This window comes from Vipera ursinii (assembly GCF_947247035.1).
Source record: "Vipera ursinii genome assembly, chromosome: 1".
In the NCBI taxonomy this organism is placed as follows: domain Eukaryota; kingdom Metazoa; phylum Chordata; class Lepidosauria; order Squamata; family Viperidae; genus Vipera; species Vipera ursinii.
In genome coordinates this window covers 95361114-95380081 of record NC_139512.1, presented here as the reverse complement: position 1 = coordinate 95380081, position 18968 = coordinate 95361114, and the positions used below count along the sequence as shown (strand labels likewise).

The following is an 18968-nucleotide window of genomic DNA, read 5'->3' as shown; positions in this document are numbered from 1 at the left end:
CGCTACTTGAACAGATAAAGTCCCTTTGCTTCTTTACAACAAAAATGTTCAACATAAATTTTCCATTCCATCAACAGTCACTGTACATCCTAAGATGGGTGAGGGGAACCTCTTTTCATTTCAACCTGGTTGAAAGCTGTGTGTACTTTTCTGAGAAGAAACCCCACTGAAATCAGTGGGATTTTTAAATTGACATACTTGCCTTTCTTTCAATCATATCTTTTGATTAGCAGAACTTCTCTTGAGTATGATACTGTTTCTGCACCTGTGCTTCACTTTGGCTTATATTGTCCCAGGGCAATCTGAAATTTATGTCCACATAGCAAGGTATGTTCAAGTGGTTTTCCTGCTACCACCACCTTCCCTCCACATCATCCCAGAAAGTATTAAAAGTATTTGCATTATTTGCACGATACATTCCTGATCCAAATCATCATTTTTTTTAAAGTAAGACAATTTTATGGAGGCTAAACAAGCTTGTCGATCAGAAGGTCGGCAGTTTGGCGGGTCGAATCCTGAGTGCCACGTAACAGAGTGAGCGCCTGTTACTCGTCCCAGTTTCTGCCAACCTAGCAGTTCGAAAGCGCGTAAAAATGCAAGTAGAAAAATAGGGACCACTACAGTGGGAAGGTAACAGCATTCCGTGCGCCTTTGGAGTCTAGTCATGCCAGCCACATGACCACGGAGACATCCTCGGACAAGCACTGGCTCTTCGGCTTTGAAATGGAGATGAGCACTGGCCCCTAGAGTTGAAAACAACTAGCACGCATGTGCGGGGGAACCTTTACCTTTACCTTTTATTTTCCTTAAGGAACTAGAAAGAGCTAAGATGACCTTGGGCAAATGCAGTATATTCAGGAAGTCTCTAATTTTAAAATATTTGTCCCCTTCAAGCTGCAGCTAGATTTAAATTCTTTTACGTTTTGTGCAACAACACTATACTTCGTGTCTTAACTATATCCAGGCTATAATCAGTGAAGTTCCACAAGTGAAACCAATGAGAGTTTTTCAAATATCAGGAGAACACCAGTTACTTGAGAATAAAACATTAAAACAGAACAAGCATTTTGGGAAAAAGATTAAAGAGAATTGCAGCATCTCTCCTATTATTCTACTATTCAGCCTGTTTCAAAACTGAATGTGACAACAAGTATTCATCTCCTAAAACTTGCTGCAATATCCTATTAAAGGACCAGTTCAAGCACTATGTGTAGTTGTTCCACATACATAATTTTAAAACTAGAAGAAAAATGAAGTAATCACATGGACAATGTGATTGCTAAAGCCAGCTAAATGTTCTTAATTGAGGATAGAGGAATAGATTGCAAATCTTGTTTACCAACAGCTAATGTTCATCATTCTCCATTAGAGGGCATTATATTAATGAATCAATAGGTAAAATCTTTAAGTAAAATTTAGTTCCTGGTGACTTCATGAATATAATAATGTAGTTTTCTTGATAGTAATATGGAAGTGATTTTACCAATTTTCTTCCCCCCCCTGCAAATGTTCAAGTCTAGCCTATAATCTTACAGTAGTTTTCCCTGGAGGTTTTACATTCTAAGTATTTATGGGTTGTTCTGCTTTCTGTCTACAGTCAATACAGAGAAGCTTCCTCTCTGTTTTATACTCTTTTCATACTAGGATGTGCCAAACCACACTATTGCCTCTAGTGCATTCATTTTAAAACAGTCACTAATACCATTGTCAACAATGTTTTCCTCTTTTTACCCCCTAATCTATTTTATCATTATACCTGATGAAGATTTCTTTGTAAAAAAAAACAAAAACCTAATATGCATTTTGACTTAACATATATTCTGGAATCCGTTTATCTAGTTGACCTAACTATACTGGAACCAATCTGAGATTTTATCCTAGCAGAATTCTAGCTTTTTAGCCATGATTTTATTTTTGCAACATGTGTTCCATTATTTTTGATATTGACAGGTGATGTTTTGAGGGAAAAACATGATTAAATGACTAAATATAGAACTTAATGCACAGTTTATCCCAAAGTAGCTAGAAGACAGACATATAAAGAATATGCAATATGCAGAATTTGAAATGAATTTGCAATAATTTGTTAGTTTTTTAATACTGCTGAAAAGCAGAGATCTTTCTCTTTTAAGTTAATTTATTGAAATAAAGATAGATTTGGGGAAAAACAGAACATAATGTGTTACAGACATTAAGTTTTCAAGGAAAAGTTCAATTATGTAGCTATTTATAAGGCATAGAATACAAATTTTAGAAACCTGTATTCTCATAGTTTACAAATCAAAACTGATACAACAGACAATGGCTGTTGCAATCAAAGTTAAAAAAACTTTAATTAATGTTGCAAGGCATTAAACTTCAATCAATAACAAGCAGTCTAATTAATCATGCAAGCCCTTTTTCCAAGAAAATAAAATTAAAATGTCTCAAAAATCTATATTCATACCTTAGGTTTCTGCATAAAACAAAATAAGCAGAAAGTTATATTTACTTTCCCAAAAATATCATTATCAGAAGCAGAGATTAAAAAAAACACACCCACCAAATGTGTTAATTTAATGTTGATAAAAAGAAAATATCAAACTATACACAGAAAAGAATTACCAAATAATTTTTAAAACATAACAAAAGTGGAGAAATAAACTGTAAATGATACTACAGGGAGTTATTTAAACTTGTGATTTAAACAATTCAATCTTAAATACGTTTACTCAAAACAAAAACAAAAATTTCATTCTTCAGTGGACCTTACTTCCAGGAAAGTGTGTACAAATTTCTCACAACATCCAATTGTCTTATATTTTATTTGCATTCAAAAGTTGTTTTCAAAGAAATCTAAATCTAAACTTTTCTTTTTCAACCTTCTACATGAAAAGAATAATTTGGAATGATAAATTGGTGGAGAGATAGTTGACATATCCTTCTCCACATAGTGCATAAAGTGAATAATTAGCAAACAATGTCCATAACAAGTCTAGACAGACTTTCCTGTAGCTGAAAGTTGAAAAAGTATTTTCATATTTTGTATCCCCACTGCACCTTTAAAATGTTTTGATAAGGTACAGTATAATCCAAAGATATAAATGAAGAAGCTTACAGGTGTCTTTTAAAAATACAGTAAATTAATAATAAATTTTAACCTCTAATTGCAGATGACAAGTCTAAGAAATGAGTATAACGTTCAAAGTTGGGTTTATATAGCAGAAAAAAGAATCTGTTGTTCTCACTTCATTTATTTGCTTGTCTGCTTATATTTATCTTTATGTGATTACCTTCCATATGGATTTATAGAAGCATAAAAATGAAAAGTTATATTTCCATAACAGAAGAATAGAATAATACAGAAATAATAATCCTTTAAACTGTCATCATATTTTATAAATTATGCTAATCAGAAATGGTGAGCAAAATAGGCTTTATAACAGAGTACTGGTAGTCCTCACCTTAAGATCACAACTGAGCCCAAACCTTCTGTTGCTAAGCAAGACATTCTACCTCATTTTACAACATTTCTTGCCACAGTTGTTAAGTGAATCACTGAAGTTGTTAAATTAGTAACATAGTCGTTAAGTGAATCTGGCTTCCCCATTGATTTTCCTTGTCAAAAAGTCTGCAAAATGTGATCACATGATCCCAGGACACTGCAACTGTCACAAATATGAGTCGGTTGCTAAGCATCTCAATTTTGGTCATGTGACCATGAGAATGATGCAATGGTCGTGTGAAAAGCAGTCACAGGTCACTTTTTTCAGTATTGTTTGTAACTTTAAACAGTCACTAAATGAACTGTTGTAAATCAAGGATTATCTGTACTTTTTTAATATCTAACAACTGCTTTTCTCTATTAGACAAATGATGTGTCTAGTTCAGCTTTCTCTTTTTCACAATACTCAATGCAAAAGAGAAAGAGGGAGTTGTAGCTTTCTCTACCACTTATTCTCTAACCACCATAGGGATTAACTGAAATATATTTTCCTCTTTACAGCTCATCAGCTGCAGTCCTGCCAGAAATCCCAATTTAGAAGATAGCTGGGAATGTAATATATATGTGCTAAACATTGATTTGTTCGTATATTTCCATGCTGGTGATACAAGTGTAGATTGGCTTTATTGATTACCGAGGTACAGTTATAAATATAAGCTCTCTCTCTCTCTCTAAACTCATTCCTAATCTAAAATCTAATCTATTTTACCAAGCTTAAAGTAAAATTATTATATTCATCTTCTATGACAAAGAGAAAGAGAGAGAGAAAAAAAGATTTCGTGTGTTGAATGTAACCTTTCCAAGGGGATGACAAAAGAAGAAAACTCAAACTCTGGCTAAGGGGATTATGTATTCAGCAATTGCTCATCCAAAATGTAAAATAATGTCAGTCTATAGAAATTGGATGAAAGGCATATTTGAGTTCCAGGTCACTAACTCCATCACACACAAATATCTTGTGGCAATGCTTATGATCAAAGCAAAATGAAAAATATACAATAAAGGTGTATTTTTCTCTGATAAACCCAAAGATAAGCTGATAAAATGAAAGTTACTTGAAGATTCCACTTTTCTGCCTAAATAACTATGAACATTTTATAAGAAAAATGAAAATTTAGTAATAAAGTATATTTTTAATACAATTAGTTAAAAAATGAAAAGAAGTATTGAAAAATATAACAATTATCTTAAACCCAATAAAATAAAACCTACGTTGCATATTTTGATAAGACCCATTTAAAACTAAAAGCACACATTTACCAAACAAGTAGATTCTGGAAATAAAATAAAATAATGGTTCAGAACTGATCCACAAGCCCACTAGAATATATTTTGGGTATGAATTTTTACTACAAAAACTATCTGCTGTATTGGTTAAACCAGACAGGAAATATGATTAGATGAGCTACATCTACTTAATTGTAAAGCTATATTAATAGAACCTTGCAAGTCTGTAGGCACAAACTTCTCGCCGTCATTTTTAACCATCTGATCAATTAGGATGAGTCCTTCTTAAGTTTCTTTTTCTGACTGTTAAGTGACTGTAGGGTTCTCATGCAGCTTCTTTGTTCCTAAAAGGTAAAGGTAAAGGTTCCCCCGCACATGCGTGCTAGTCGTTTCCGACTCTAGGGGCCGGTGCTCATCTCCGTTTCAAAGCCGAAGAGCCAGCGCTTGTCCGAGGACGTCTCCGTGGTCATGTGGCCGGCATGACTAGATGCCAAAGGCGCATGGAACACTGTTACCTTCCCACCGGAGTGGTCCCTATTTTTCTACTTGCATTTTTACGTGCTTTCAAACTGCTAGGTTGGCAGAAGCTGGGACGAGTAACAGGCGCTCACTCTGTTACGCGGCACTCGGGATTTGACCCGCCAAACTGCCGACCTTCTGATCGACAAGCTCAGTGTCCTAACCCACTGAGCCACCGCGTCCTAAGCAGCATCTTTTTCCTTTGCCCTCCAAGATCCTCCACAAACTCTATTACAAAAACACATGAGAATTGATCAAGAAAGACTGTGTGGCTTTATAGTCAAGCTTTAGGCAATCAATTTGAGGGACCATCTTTCCCCATTTTCCAATTTGGTCAGGCAGGAGGACATGCTTCAGGTCCCATCAGATAAGGAGTGCCAGTTTCTCCTGAAGTGCCCATCCTATGGACAGTTGTCCCTTCAAAGACCTCCCAGAATGGGCTTGACCTTGCTGGCCTTTCATAAAGTCCTAAAGACCTGGGCTCACAACTGTGTGCAGACACCCGTTTTATAGTTCTATCAGTGATGATGGGATATTAAATATTTCTGGGCATGTATTTTATTTTTTATGTTATGGATGTTGTTTGGATTTTATTTTAATTTTCTCGTCTGCCCAAAGTCACGTGTTGAGATGGGCAGACATACAAATTGAATAAACAAATATACAAACAAACAAACCTCAAATCCCTCCTGCCACTAGTTTCGCAGTTCCTAAATTAAAATGAAATGCCCTCCAAGATACCAAGAAAATAGGGAAAAGTAAAACCACAGAGCCAAAAGGTCATTGCTGCTACCAGGAGAACAAAAGATACAAGGGGATAATTATAAAGAAAAGAGAAACAGAGTCATCAGACTGAAATGGCAGTTCTTTCGGCAGAATAGAGAAATCAGATGAAAGCCATGGTCTCTGCAGGTATATCAAATTGACTAGCTATAGATTCAAAATGAGTCTCCAGTGCTAAGGCAAGTAAGCCATATAATGTTGCTCACATGAAATACCTCATATATCAGGGTCCTGAAGCCAGGATTGTTTTACCATTTATATCCAAAGGCTTGTGGTGACACCCGCCCCCCCCAAAATGACTAGTAGTGATTGCTGCAGAGATGTCATTGAAATACCTAGTACAGGTAGTCTTCAACTTACGACCACAAATGAGCCCAGAATTTCTGTTGCTATGTGAGACATTTCTTAAATGAATTTTGTCCCATTTGATGACCTTTCTTGCCACAGTTGTTAAGTAAATCACTGCAGTTGTTAAGTGAATCTCGCTTCCCCATTGACTTTGCTTGTCGGAAGGTCACAAAAGCTGATCACGTGACCCCAGGTGACTGTAACCGTTATAAATACGAGTCAGTTGCTAAGCATCTGAATTTTGATCATGTGACCGTGGGGATGCTGCAACGGTCGTAAGTGTGAAAAATGGTCATAAGTCACTTTTTTCAGTGTTGTTGTAACTTTGAATGGTCACTAAGTGAACTGTTATAAGTCGAGGACTACCTGAACGTAATAATTAATGAAATATGATCCTACTCCATGCTTTCTTCCTCTGTCAAATGATAACCAGCAGAATGAAGCAAGGACAAGAGACCCCAGAGTCTGGTATTATTAAATTTTGCAGTCCTCAATACTGGACAAATAGAAGTAGAAACACATCCTACACATCCTTGTTTTTCTTTGAAGACATTTTGCTTCTCATCCAAGAAGCTTCTTCAGCTCTGAGAGAAAAACAAGGAAGTCTAGTTGCCTCGTGGAAAAAGCACCTTTGGGATAACTATGACCTAGATGACTGAGAATCTCCATAGACATCCTACATATCCTCTTTATTTTCTGGTTATGGCCTAAGCAGCATACGTGTTATCTACCTGCGGGACAATGGAAAAAAAACGATCACAGTAGAAGTACTGTATCTCACTTTAATGGAGAAGTACCATCCCAGCATTGACTAATTTCCTGCTTAGCTACGCTGGCTTGGAGGAGATCAAGAAAATTCAATTATTCATTCATTTCACATTCGATACATAAAATGAATGCCTATTTAAATTCACACCAGAAAGTTTTAGCTCAGGATGCATTTAGCAATAAAACCTTTGTATAGCCTGAGGGAATACTCCAATCTCTGCTCCCTGAAACACAGGGACACACACACATACATAAAATGCCACAAATGCATCTCAAATATAAGAATTTAGCCTTTGGGGGAAGATTGCCTTCAACTGCCATGCAAATTCCACTACTCTACCATTTTCTGATTACCCATCCTTTATTTTTATTTTTACTACAACAAATTATTTTCCTGATATTTTCTTTCGCTGCTGTCAAAACATCACATTCAGAATGAAGCCTTTATTATTTATAAACTTATTTACAGATATAAAAAATGTATATCTTCTTTTCCTTATGGCCTTTAATAGACTTCAATTTTTTTGCAGCCCCTTAGCCTACAGGATAAAGACCAATTGATGTGACCACTTTCCCCAACACTGCTTTTTAGGAAAATAATTCCAAAAATGTGGTATCTACTCCTAAAAGATAGAAGAGAAGGTGTATGTGTGCTCTAGATATTTTTCCCATTATATGCATTCTCAAAATATAAAGTTCAAATAGGGCCTGCAGTTTAAATATTTTTAAATTACTATTGCTGTATCCTTGAAATAGGAAACACAGTGAATATATGCAAAGGGTATATATGCCACTTCCAACCATGTTAGGGTTAAGAATACTGTAATATTAATATTTGAGGAAAAACTGACTAAAGTCAAGTCTGATGTAAATTTCATCATGCAAATAACTGAAGCAACCAGTTCAGCCTCAATGGAGATTATTAGCGACAATAAAGTTTGGCAAATACAGTAAACACTGTACTATTTTTTTTCCTAAAATGACTTTTTTCATAAAAGGATGCTCTATATCAGGGGTCTTCAAACTTGTCCCTTTTATGACTTGTGGACTTCAACTCCCAGAATTCCTCAGCCAGGTATGCTGGCTGAGGAATTCTGAGAGTTGAAGTTCACAAGTCATAAAAGGGACAAGTTTGAAGACCCCTGCTCTATATCTTAAAGGTAGAATTAATTGCTCAACAGAAAGCAGTTTGAGATCTTTCAATTTCAAGCTAAATGGAACTGAAATCATAGATAAAATGTAGAAAAAAATCTGGTCATTTAGATAAAATCTGATGCTTCAACGAGTTCAACCTATAACAATTCCTGAATTGTTGCTATTAATTCATTTCAGATGTGATAGTAGAAAATAATATGAGAATTTAAGATTACAGTATTGATTGAAAACTTCTCCCATGCCCCTCACACCATCTGCTATCACATTTATTTTGTTTCCCTACAAAACCTCCCTTTAATATGAGATGGTACGGTCACTCACTTTTGATGATTTTTCCCCATGTATTTTGTAAATGCTTAAGTTAATTCACACATTGATGTCAGGAAAAGAAAAGAAAAGCTAAATATGTTATATAGAAACTCCTAACTTAAACTTACAAATAAATTCTATGATTCAATATTGTATTATGAATAAACTGGAACATGACCTAAAGAGAATATTTAATGACATGTTAAAATCCTCACCCTGGAAAACTATAATTAACTTAATTAAAATTTCTTAGAATAGAAACTGACAATCTTAATCTTTATCGTGTGTCCAGTCTATTTTTTAACATATTTTCTTGATTTAATACATTATTAAATATATAAATATATATATAACATATATATTACCTGTTGCCTAATTTCTTCTTCCATTTTAACTGGGGATCCCAGCTCTGCAACTTGCTTCACCCCTTCACTTGCATATCCTCCATATTCCCAAAGAACATAGTTTTTGGAATGAGATCCACCAATAATTGCAGACCAGTGGTTGGCTCGTCCTTTAAAAAGAGAAAGAATCTTTTAAGTATTTATGAAAAAGTGTGCAGTACATTGATAAAAGCTAATGCTTCACCTACATTTGTAGGACTTCTTCCTGCAGACACTTCTTGGAAAATGGTTCATAGTTTTGATTAATATTGTACAAACAAGGCTTTTTTTTAAAAAAAAACACCTGTTCTTAAATTTCTATCTGTATTGTTAACATTGATAATTGTGTACAGTGTAAAGCTTCCATAATGCTACCCTTTTGAAACTACCAAAGGAGCAAAGCAGGTATTTTTTAAATCTGAAGGCATTTTATTATTTAATAATTAGACATTTTTTTCATTGTTACAAGCAGGTTACATTTTTTTAAAAAAAAATCAAATGTGGAAAAGTGAATTTAAAAGTGTAAGAAATAATAGTCACAATAGCAATTTCAAAGTTTCTCATATGTAAGACATTCTTCATTTTACTAGCATAGCTGTGAACCTTAAGGAAGTCAGTGTATATAGTTTGGGCTAACATGCAATTCCTTGTACTGGGAAAGACAAAAGAAAAGTCAGCACCTTGGACAGCATAATACACTGTTCACTGATGCAGTCTTTCAACTAGAAGACTTGTTGCACCAACTAATGTCTGGCAAATGAGGCTGTAAGGAACATACTTTAATTCCTGATTGATACTCAAATCCTTCAGTCATTTTTAAATCTTCACAGTGTTGCTTCTTCAGAGTGAAGAAGACACATCAAGTTTATCCTCTGAGATTTTAATCAGACTATACCCTAAGGTTGGAATACTGTAGATTCAGATAAGGAGCAATCCTCCTTGAGTAAGATGATATGCTATTTCTTGGATTTCAAGGGTTTTTTAAAAGACTTTTCTTAAATTAAGGAAAAAAGACATTACAGGACCTTGAATTAGGGGTGTCAATTAATTTCATAAACTAATGTGAAAGAAAGCAAAATATGTCAGAACAGGATAGCCCTGATCCGAAACAGGATAGTCATGTTCAATTAGTTGGATCTTTATTTTGAGCACCTTGAATTTAAATTATCACATTAGTTCCATTTATGAAGCACTTCTCGAATTTGGTTTCAATCATTGTACAAAGCTCAGAGGAAATTAGAAGATTGAGGAGAACTTTGAATCTGATTCAACGTATCAGTTTTCCAATTGAAGAAATTCAACATTTGTGAAAACTCCACAATAATCAACTAAGGTTGGACTTCCGGTGGCTCCGCGGCGCCGGAGACAGCCTTCCCGGGCTGCCCACGGCTCAGCTGTGTGATTTTTCGCCCGAAACAGCGTCGATCAGCTGTTCGGGCGAATTTGAAGCCCCCTCCTTGGGAGAAGAAGAGGGGGTGAGCCCCCAGGTAGGGGTTGAGTTCTCCGGGGCCACCTGAGCTTGGAGCTTGGGCGGCTGAAGGATTGAACTCCCCCGTAGCCTGGGCTGCTCCCAGCTGGCTAGCGTCTCTGCTCCGGACTTCATGGAGCAGAGCCAGGCGTCTGCGACCATCCCTGCTTGAAGGAGAGACTATGAAAGGAAAAGAGCAGGCAGAGCAGTACAAGAGGGAAAGATGAAGAGATGAAGAGGATTATTTTATTTTACTCTCGAGCTTGATGGACTTTGCTTAAAACTTAAAGTGAAAGTGCGTCACAATTGTAAGTAAAAGATGGCGGCTAAACCTCCCCCTAGAACTTTTTGGAGTGCTGGAAATTCTCCGGTGCAACAACAATCATTACTGCAGGCGTTGCATTCTCCCGATGTATTGACATCGAAGGACCTTGAAAAACATACCCAGTTAATTTTGGAGTCAATGGGTGTTAAATTTGTACAGATGGAGGAGAAATTGGAGAAATTGGAGCAGAGAATGGAAGAAAGGATGGAACAGAAATTCAGAGAGATGAAGGTAGACATTTTGTCCTCAGTGCATAAAGTAGCTAAATGTGTGGAGGTGCTGGATGACAAAGTGGAAGATCTGACTCAAAAGAATGCTATATTAGAAGCAAAAGTATTGGAAATTGAAGATTTAAAAGACAAAATGGATAGCGAACTGAGTCTGGCTCAATTTTACCAGATGCAGTTTGCTGTTAGAATTAGAGGCCTAAAAGAGAATATTAAGGAAGATTTAAAGCAGCTGGTTTCTGAGACTTTTGAGGTGGTATTGAACTATCCAGCATCTGAAATAAAACAAGGCATGGACAAAGTGTTTCGTGTGAACTCGTGGATTGCTAAACAGAGAAAGTTGCCTAGAGATGTGGTGGTTTATTTTGTAAAAAGGGAAATTAGAGATGAAGTTATACAAGCTGCCTATGATACTAAAGTTGTGATTGCTGGTCAAGAAGTTTTGGTTCTAAAAGAAATTCCTCCAAAGATTTTAAAGAGAAGGAAGGACTTTATATTTCTTGTGCAAGAGCTCAAGCAAAGAGATATAAGGTTCAGATGGGAGATCCCAGCTGGGTTGAGCTTCATGTATGAAGGCAAAAGGTACTGTTTGGGTACTGTGAAGCAAGCGCATGATTTTTACAACAATGTCTTAAAAGCAACCCCATCAACACTTTTGGAAGCTGCAGAGGGATCTGGAGAAGGAGAACATCAAGAGGATGAAGATGGACAGATAGACGAGAATGGTACAGGAGGAGATCAAGCTGCAACTCTTTTGGATGATCCTAGAGAACAGAGGGTGACGCGTGCTGCCTTAAAACGCTCAAAAAAGATAAAAAAATAAGACCAGTAGAAATCTATGGAACTTCCACAACATACTTACAGTCAAGTGGTAGTTGTGTTTTTAAGAGTTTTGGGATGATATGTATGGTAACAGAATCCTCAATTTGGAATTAATGGACAATTTACTACAGAGGAAGAGGTAGAAAGTTTTGTGGGTTAATGTGGGGTTAATTTGTGTAAGAACTATCTATTATAGCCTATTTTGGCTAGAGAGGTTAATAGGGATAGGTGCTTGTGATGTGTAAATGAGAATTTGTTTAGGAAATAGTGAATTGTGGAAGAACATAGATGGGAATGACGCTAGTTTTCTTTTATTTTAGATCTTTATACATATTTAGTATTATTAAGGATTGGTTTACTCTATATAAGCTAGAGAGTGATGGATTTTAGAGTTTATAATTGTTAGTATATGATTGTTTATGATTGCTTTCTAGATATATACCTTGTATTTTGCTCTGGGAAGTCGGGGGGGGGAGGGGGGGAGGAGGGGAAGTAGGGGGGGAGGCAGGGGAGGGAGGAGGGAGAGGGGGAGGGGGGGAGATAGGGGGGAGGTAGGGAGGGGAGGAGGGAGGGGGAAGGGGTTTTTTTTAAAGGAAAACTGTATTTTAAAACTTTTCAATAAAAAAAAAATAATCAACTAAGGTTCTTTAGCCAGTCTGTCTAAACAGCCCAGACTGTTGCTTGAGTGTCAGTCAAAGCTAAAAAAACAACCCAGTACAATCTAAATATAGTGTATAATGATGATTTGAAGTATTAGAATACCTTTTGTCATATAGAAATGAAAGTTAAAACTAAAACTAAAGTAAGAATAATTAATACTGGTGGGAAAATGCCCATTTAAATAAAAACCAAGGCATTTAGAGGTAGATGCTGCGAAGTTTGTTTTCTTGGCAAGCGCAATTGCTGGTAGTCCTCAGCTTATGGTTGTTTGGTTAATGACAATTTGAATTAACAACGGCCATGGAAAGATTGCTTTATGCCCTGTAAAAATGCACTTTTGACAATCACAGAACATCGGACTTCTCCTCTGGTCATGTGATAGTGATATGGGTTCTATTTGAATTTATGATTGGTTGCCAAGTGTCTCATAATCACTTGATCACCATTTGCAATCTTCTCTATCAGTTTCTTCAGAAAGTCAGTGGGGAAGCCAACAGGGAATGTTGCAAACTACTACTGCCAGCCACTATTCCCTCTTGTCTCTAGGAGCTGGCTGACAGAGCTTCTTGCTAAAGGATTGAACTCCATGCCAGCTTTTCTGGAGGGAGGGAGGGAGGGAGGGAGGGAGCTGGTTGGCTAGCTGGCTGACTGACTTTGACACATAAGCATAAATGTCTTCCTGCTTCCTTCTCTCCCCGATATTGTTTTTGACATAGTAATGTGGAGGTAACCAAGAATTTCAGCCTTATATTGCTTTGCTGCTTATATCTTCAACTTGAAATCAGCAGGTATAAAGCAACGACATGCTATTAGTGTTCAGCAGTTGTCTTATTATCTCTGAAGGCTTGGAATCAGAAAGAAATATGCTGTTCACTAAAAAAAACCAGACAAAAATTATTTAGTATAATAAAAAAAGATATTCCAGACAATCTGAAATCAATTATTAAAAATTTATTTTAAAAACACATATGTTCCTTGCTTTTATGATAATAAAAAAACAAAGAGAATAAGTTGAGGAAAAAGTAAAAGTGATAAGAGGGGTACATAACTAAGTTAGAATATCAGCAAATAGCCCAAGCCTGCAAAGACGCAGTGAGGAAAACTAAGGCTCAAAATGAACTAAAGCTTGTGACCAAAGTCAAAAATAACAAAAAATGCTTCTTTCAACATGTAAAAAACAAAAAAGTAAAGGAAATGACTGGTCCATTTGTGGGTGAAAGTGGCAAGAAGGTGACAAGCAAAAAGGGAGAAAGCAGAACTATTTAACTTGTTTTTTGCATCTGTCTTAACCAACCTATCAAAAATAGTGCCATAAAAAACAGAAGAGAAACACCAGTTAAAATAGGCAAGAAAATGGTAAGTGAGCACCTGTCCAGCCTAGACAAGTTCAAATCACCAGGACCAGATGGATTATACCCCAAGGTTCTCAAGGAACTGGCAGATGTGATCTCAGAACCACTGAACTATATTTTTTAAAGATCCTGGAGCACTGGGGAACTAGAACTGGAAAAGAGTTGATGTAGTTCCCATCTTCCAAAAAGGAAAAAAAAATGGATCCAGGAAATTATAGACCTATCAGCCTGGGAAGATTCTGTAAAAGATAATCAAACAACGAATCAGCGAGCACCTAGAGGCAAACAAAATCATTACTAAAAGCCAACATGGCTTTGTCAAAAACAGATCATGCCAGACAAATCTTATTGCATTCTTTGACCAAGTGACAAAATTAGTGGATCAGAGGAATGCTGTGGATATAATTTACTTGGACTTCAGTAAGGCATTTGATAAAGTAGATCACAACCTACTACTTGATAAGATAGAAAAATGTGGGTTAGACAGCATCACAACCAGATGGATTCGTAGCTGGCTGACTGGCCGTACTCAGCATGTGGTCCTCAATGGAACTGCATCTATCATGGAGAGAAGTGTGTAGTGGGGTGCCCCAGGGCTCTGTTCTGGGCCCAGTGCTCTTCAACATCTTCATCAATGATTTGGACGAGGGGTTAGATGGGGAACTCATCAAATTTGCAGATGACACCAAGCTGGCAGGAATATGCAACACTCTAGAAGACAGGTTTAAGATACAAGAGGATCTGGACAGACTTGAACACTGGGCGCTATCTAGCAAAATGAAATTCAATGGTGAAAAAAGTAAGGTTCTACATTTAGGCAAGAAAAACCAAATGTACAGGTATAGTATAGGGGGTACCTTGCTCAATAGTAGTAACTGTGAGAGGGATCTTGGAGTCCTAGTGGACAATCACTTCAATATGAGCTAGCAGCGTGCTGCAGCTGCCAAAAAAGCCAACACAGTGCTAGGCTGCATTAACAGAGGGATAGAATCAAGATCACGTGAAGTATTAATACCACTTTACAATGCCTTGGTAAGGCCACACTTGGAATACTGCATCCAGTTTTGGTCACCACGATGTAAAAAAGATGTTGAGACTCTGGAAAGAGTACAGAGAAGAACAACAAAGATGATTAGAGGTCTGGAGGCTAAAACATATGAGGAACGGCTGCTGGAATTGGGTATGTCTAGTTTAATGAAGAGAAGGATGAGGGGTGATATGATAGCAGTATTCCAATATTTCAGGGGCTGCCACAAAGAAGAGGGAGTCAAGCTAGTCTCCAAAGCACCTGAAAGCAGGACAAGAAGCAATGGATGGAAACTAATCAAGGAGAGAATCAACCTAGAACTAAGGAGAAACTTCCTGACAGTTAGAACAATTAACCAGTGGAACAACCTGCCTCCAGAAGTGGTGAATGCTCCAAAACTGGAAGTTTTTAAGAAGAGACTGGACAGCCATTTGTCTGAAATGGTATAGGGTTTCCTGCCTGAGCAGGGGGTTAGACTAGATGACCTCCAAGGTCCCTTCCAACTTTACTATTATGATTATGATTATGATTAAATGGATAAAATTCTAATTAGAGATTGGGGGGGTGATATTGAAAAATCCACTCATATGCATCTAGAAAGCAAACAATAGAAATGAAGAATGAAATAGATGAAGGGGAAACATCGGAACTCCAAAACATAGATGTGAAAAAAAATGAGATAACTTGCTCAGAGAGATCAGAAATGTAATGATCCATTTCTAAATATCATTAGGAAAAAATATGGATAAAGCTATAACAAGGGACAGGCTACTGGCAGGCAAATGTGTCCAAAGACAAAGAATATAAGTGGAAGTATCAAGACTGCTGCAGAGATTCTAATTGCCACCTATGGTTTTATGACTATTTTTATCTATAAAAGCGCTTTAGAGATATTTTGGGGGATACCCCCATGCCGATGATTTAGAATGCAATTGTTCTAATTTCCTATCACGGTTCTTGTTATCTATGAAAACTGTAGACCTAAAATTCAGGAGAACATTATTATGAGTATTTTTATGCAAAGTATTTGTTAAGAGCAGGGATTTGAACTTGACAAATCATGAGTTGAATGCATTCAAACTGTTATACTGTGAAAGGTTTTGTATTTTAGTATTTGTTCCCAGATCAAATCTGGGAAAAATTATAATGGCATATTTCAGTGTCCTGCTAAATAAATTGTATTCCAAGGATGCAAATTGCAAACCATCAGTTCCTTTAAAATACTATGGGAGAGGGAATAAATTAATATTCTGTACATTTATGCATGCAGTCTATAAGCATGCACGTATATTTATGCATGCAGTTTATAAGTATGCAGTCTATCTGTCAATGTAGAATCACTGAAAACATGCAAACTAGTTTCTATTAAATTTGCTTAGGATTCAGTCATTGTCTTTCTTGCAAGTGCTTCCTAGTTATTTCAGTGGAACGTACTGCCAAATCAGCATGTGAAATGTCAGAGCCTCAAGCAAGCAAAATGCTGTTTCATGATGAAATGCCTATGCAATCTACTCAAAGGCTCAGAAAGATTTTCAAAGTATAGATTGGAGTATATCTCAAATTGCCATGGACAACTTGTAATAAATGTTTCAACTGTGTTTACAGTATTTTGTCAGAGGCATGTGAGATATGTGTCTGTGTGTGTGTGTGTGTGTGTGTGTGTGTTTTATAAATATATTTCAGACCCTGCCAAGACCAGAATTAAAAAAGGTTTATCTGTATTAAAATGCACTTTCAACAAGGAGCTAGGAAATAAAAAGTTTGTAACTAATTTAGAGAAAGACATCAGCAGTGTCAGTGCTTATATCTTATTTATAAGCTAGTTACGTTAATACTACCAAAGGGGGGAAATAATAAGCAAATTTTTCTTTAAAGCTTTTTGATTTTCATAGAAATCTAATAAAGTCAGCATTTTTGGTCAACCTATATTCTCAATAAGAAGAAAAATTGTTCCTTACAGGATACCAGGCCTAGTTTTACCAATAGTTCTACAAAGTGCTGTGTTTGAAATGTCTCCTGAAATTAAAACAACAAATTAAATATCATTTGATAAATAACATCATGAAATAGATTTATAGAAGCCATCCAAGTGAAAACCTATTAGGATGTTTCAGAAGAATTCTGATGATGAACATTTCACAATACTTCACAGTCTAAAGTGAATATGGTTTTGCTTCACTCGATGTTTTCATATCCTCTACTCAACAAACAGCCGTTTTGACAGGTACATTTCATTTTTAAAAGTAAAGTATCTTGCTAGGAAAAAAAACGCTTTCTGGCCTCACAGGAATTTATAGTTACAAATTGCAGTTTGTTGTTCTGTGGGAGTTAGTGCTGTCTCCATTAGTGTCAAAATTTTTGGCATAACTCCCATGTCTGGATGACTGTAAAGCAAAGAGAATAATTCTTGCTATGGCAGTGCCATGATTCAAAAATCCCAAAGGTGCTTTTTCATGTGGCAACTGGACTTTCTTGTTTTTCTTTGAAGATGTTTCACTTCTCATCCAAGAAGCTTCTTCAGCTCTGACCGTATGGTGGGGAGTGGAAGGATTCATATTCCTTGCAGACAGAGAGAGTCATTGAGGCCATTGGGAGATTTGCCTGTGTCCTTAGGGTCACCTGGGTAGTGCAAATGTCTGTGGAGCCTTCTTGGCTTAGGATGTTTTCTGCCCTGTGTCCCTCCACTGTTGAAGACAGGTGAAGGCTGTTGGGGATGAGTCTGTGTTATCTGCATTTCAAACTGAAGCGCAAATGGTTCCTGTAGTCTGTTTTGTTATACAAATGACCAGCTATCTGCAAGGAGTATAAATCTTTCCATTCCCCACCATCTGGTCAGAGCTGAAGAAACTTCTTGGATGAGAAGCGAAATGTCTTCAAAGAAAAACAAGAAAGTCCAGTTGTCTCCTGAAAAAGCACTTTTGGTACAGCCATGACCTGGATGACTGAGAATCTCCATAGACGATTCAAAAATGTTCATATTTATGAGGTCAACCTGCACAGATTGAATGCAGATAAATAAAAAGTAATAGTTGCATTTTCTGGCATGTTTAATATCACTACTGTAAACTTTAAGAATATTTAATCATTTCTTACAGCCTGACAACTGTGTAAAAATTATTATAACCACTACATGATTAGTAATCACTTCTGTAATTCTCAAGTGCACAAAGGGCTTTTGAAAGGATATTTCTTTCATCTTGTGATGTAGTTGTACATCATTTCATTATCAAGATGGAAAGATTCCAGAAAATAATTCTCCGATATTTCTATAAAAGAATCAAACATTTTATCCCTCACTTGCTACAGGTTCTTTATATGTCTCAAAAAGCTAATATTTCTACTATTTTTCAAACATTTGATCAATACATGTGTTTCAAAGTCAGTCCCATTTAATTCAGCAATTGGGCCTGAGGGAATACCACAAAGTCATATTATAGTTTAGCAAGGAATGACATGTTTGTGTCCATTTGCCTCCTTTCAAAACAACAACAACAAAGTAACACAGGAAATAAGGCTTTATTCTTTGATTTTTTTATTTTTAATATGGGGACCTAAGTATTTTGGTTATTGGACACATTTGGAATTTTGAGACACTTGTGTGCCTTCTCAAAAATGGCTGTCATGGTAGAATGAGATATTATAATTCAGTGTTACTGTTTGTTCTGTTATGATTATGTAAGACCTGAGAATATTATACAGTGATAACTTATTTCTTCATGAGAATCAATAGCACAATTTAAATGCAATACAGCTTTATTCACAAAGTTACTATTTATAGCCATTCAGCTTTTAAGATCCCAGCCAACAAATGTTGTTCTCTGAGTGAGATAGATGGTCTCTACATTTGATATATAAATATATTTTAATTTATTCCGTACTCTCTCAATGTTCCAGGTTCTTAAAGAAACAGTAATCCATGTATCACAACTTCCCTTTTTGCAAAAAAACAAGCTAATAAAACCAAAAGCACATAAAAATAAATAACACAGTTAATCATAATGAATAACCATCTACTAAGAATTTATTAAACCAATATCTTGTTTTTCCAACATGTCATAATGCCTCCCGTGCCCAATCACCATGCTACTGACAAACAATCTGGATTTTTCAA

At 36.3% G+C, this 18968-nt stretch overlaps 1 protein-coding gene across 1 annotated transcript in view; it reads right to left on the bottom strand.

The window, feature by feature from the left end:
• The window catches only part of SPON1 (spondin 1), a 316530-nt gene that overhangs the window by 178823 nt on the left and 118739 nt on the right, over positions 1-18968 (bottom strand). Inside the window, exon 6 of the mRNA XM_083348787.1 lies at positions 8959-9107. Within this exon, the coding sequence (XP_083204913.1) occupies positions 8959-9107 (149 nt within the window). The remainder of the gene's footprint in view (positions 1-8958; positions 9108-18968) is intronic.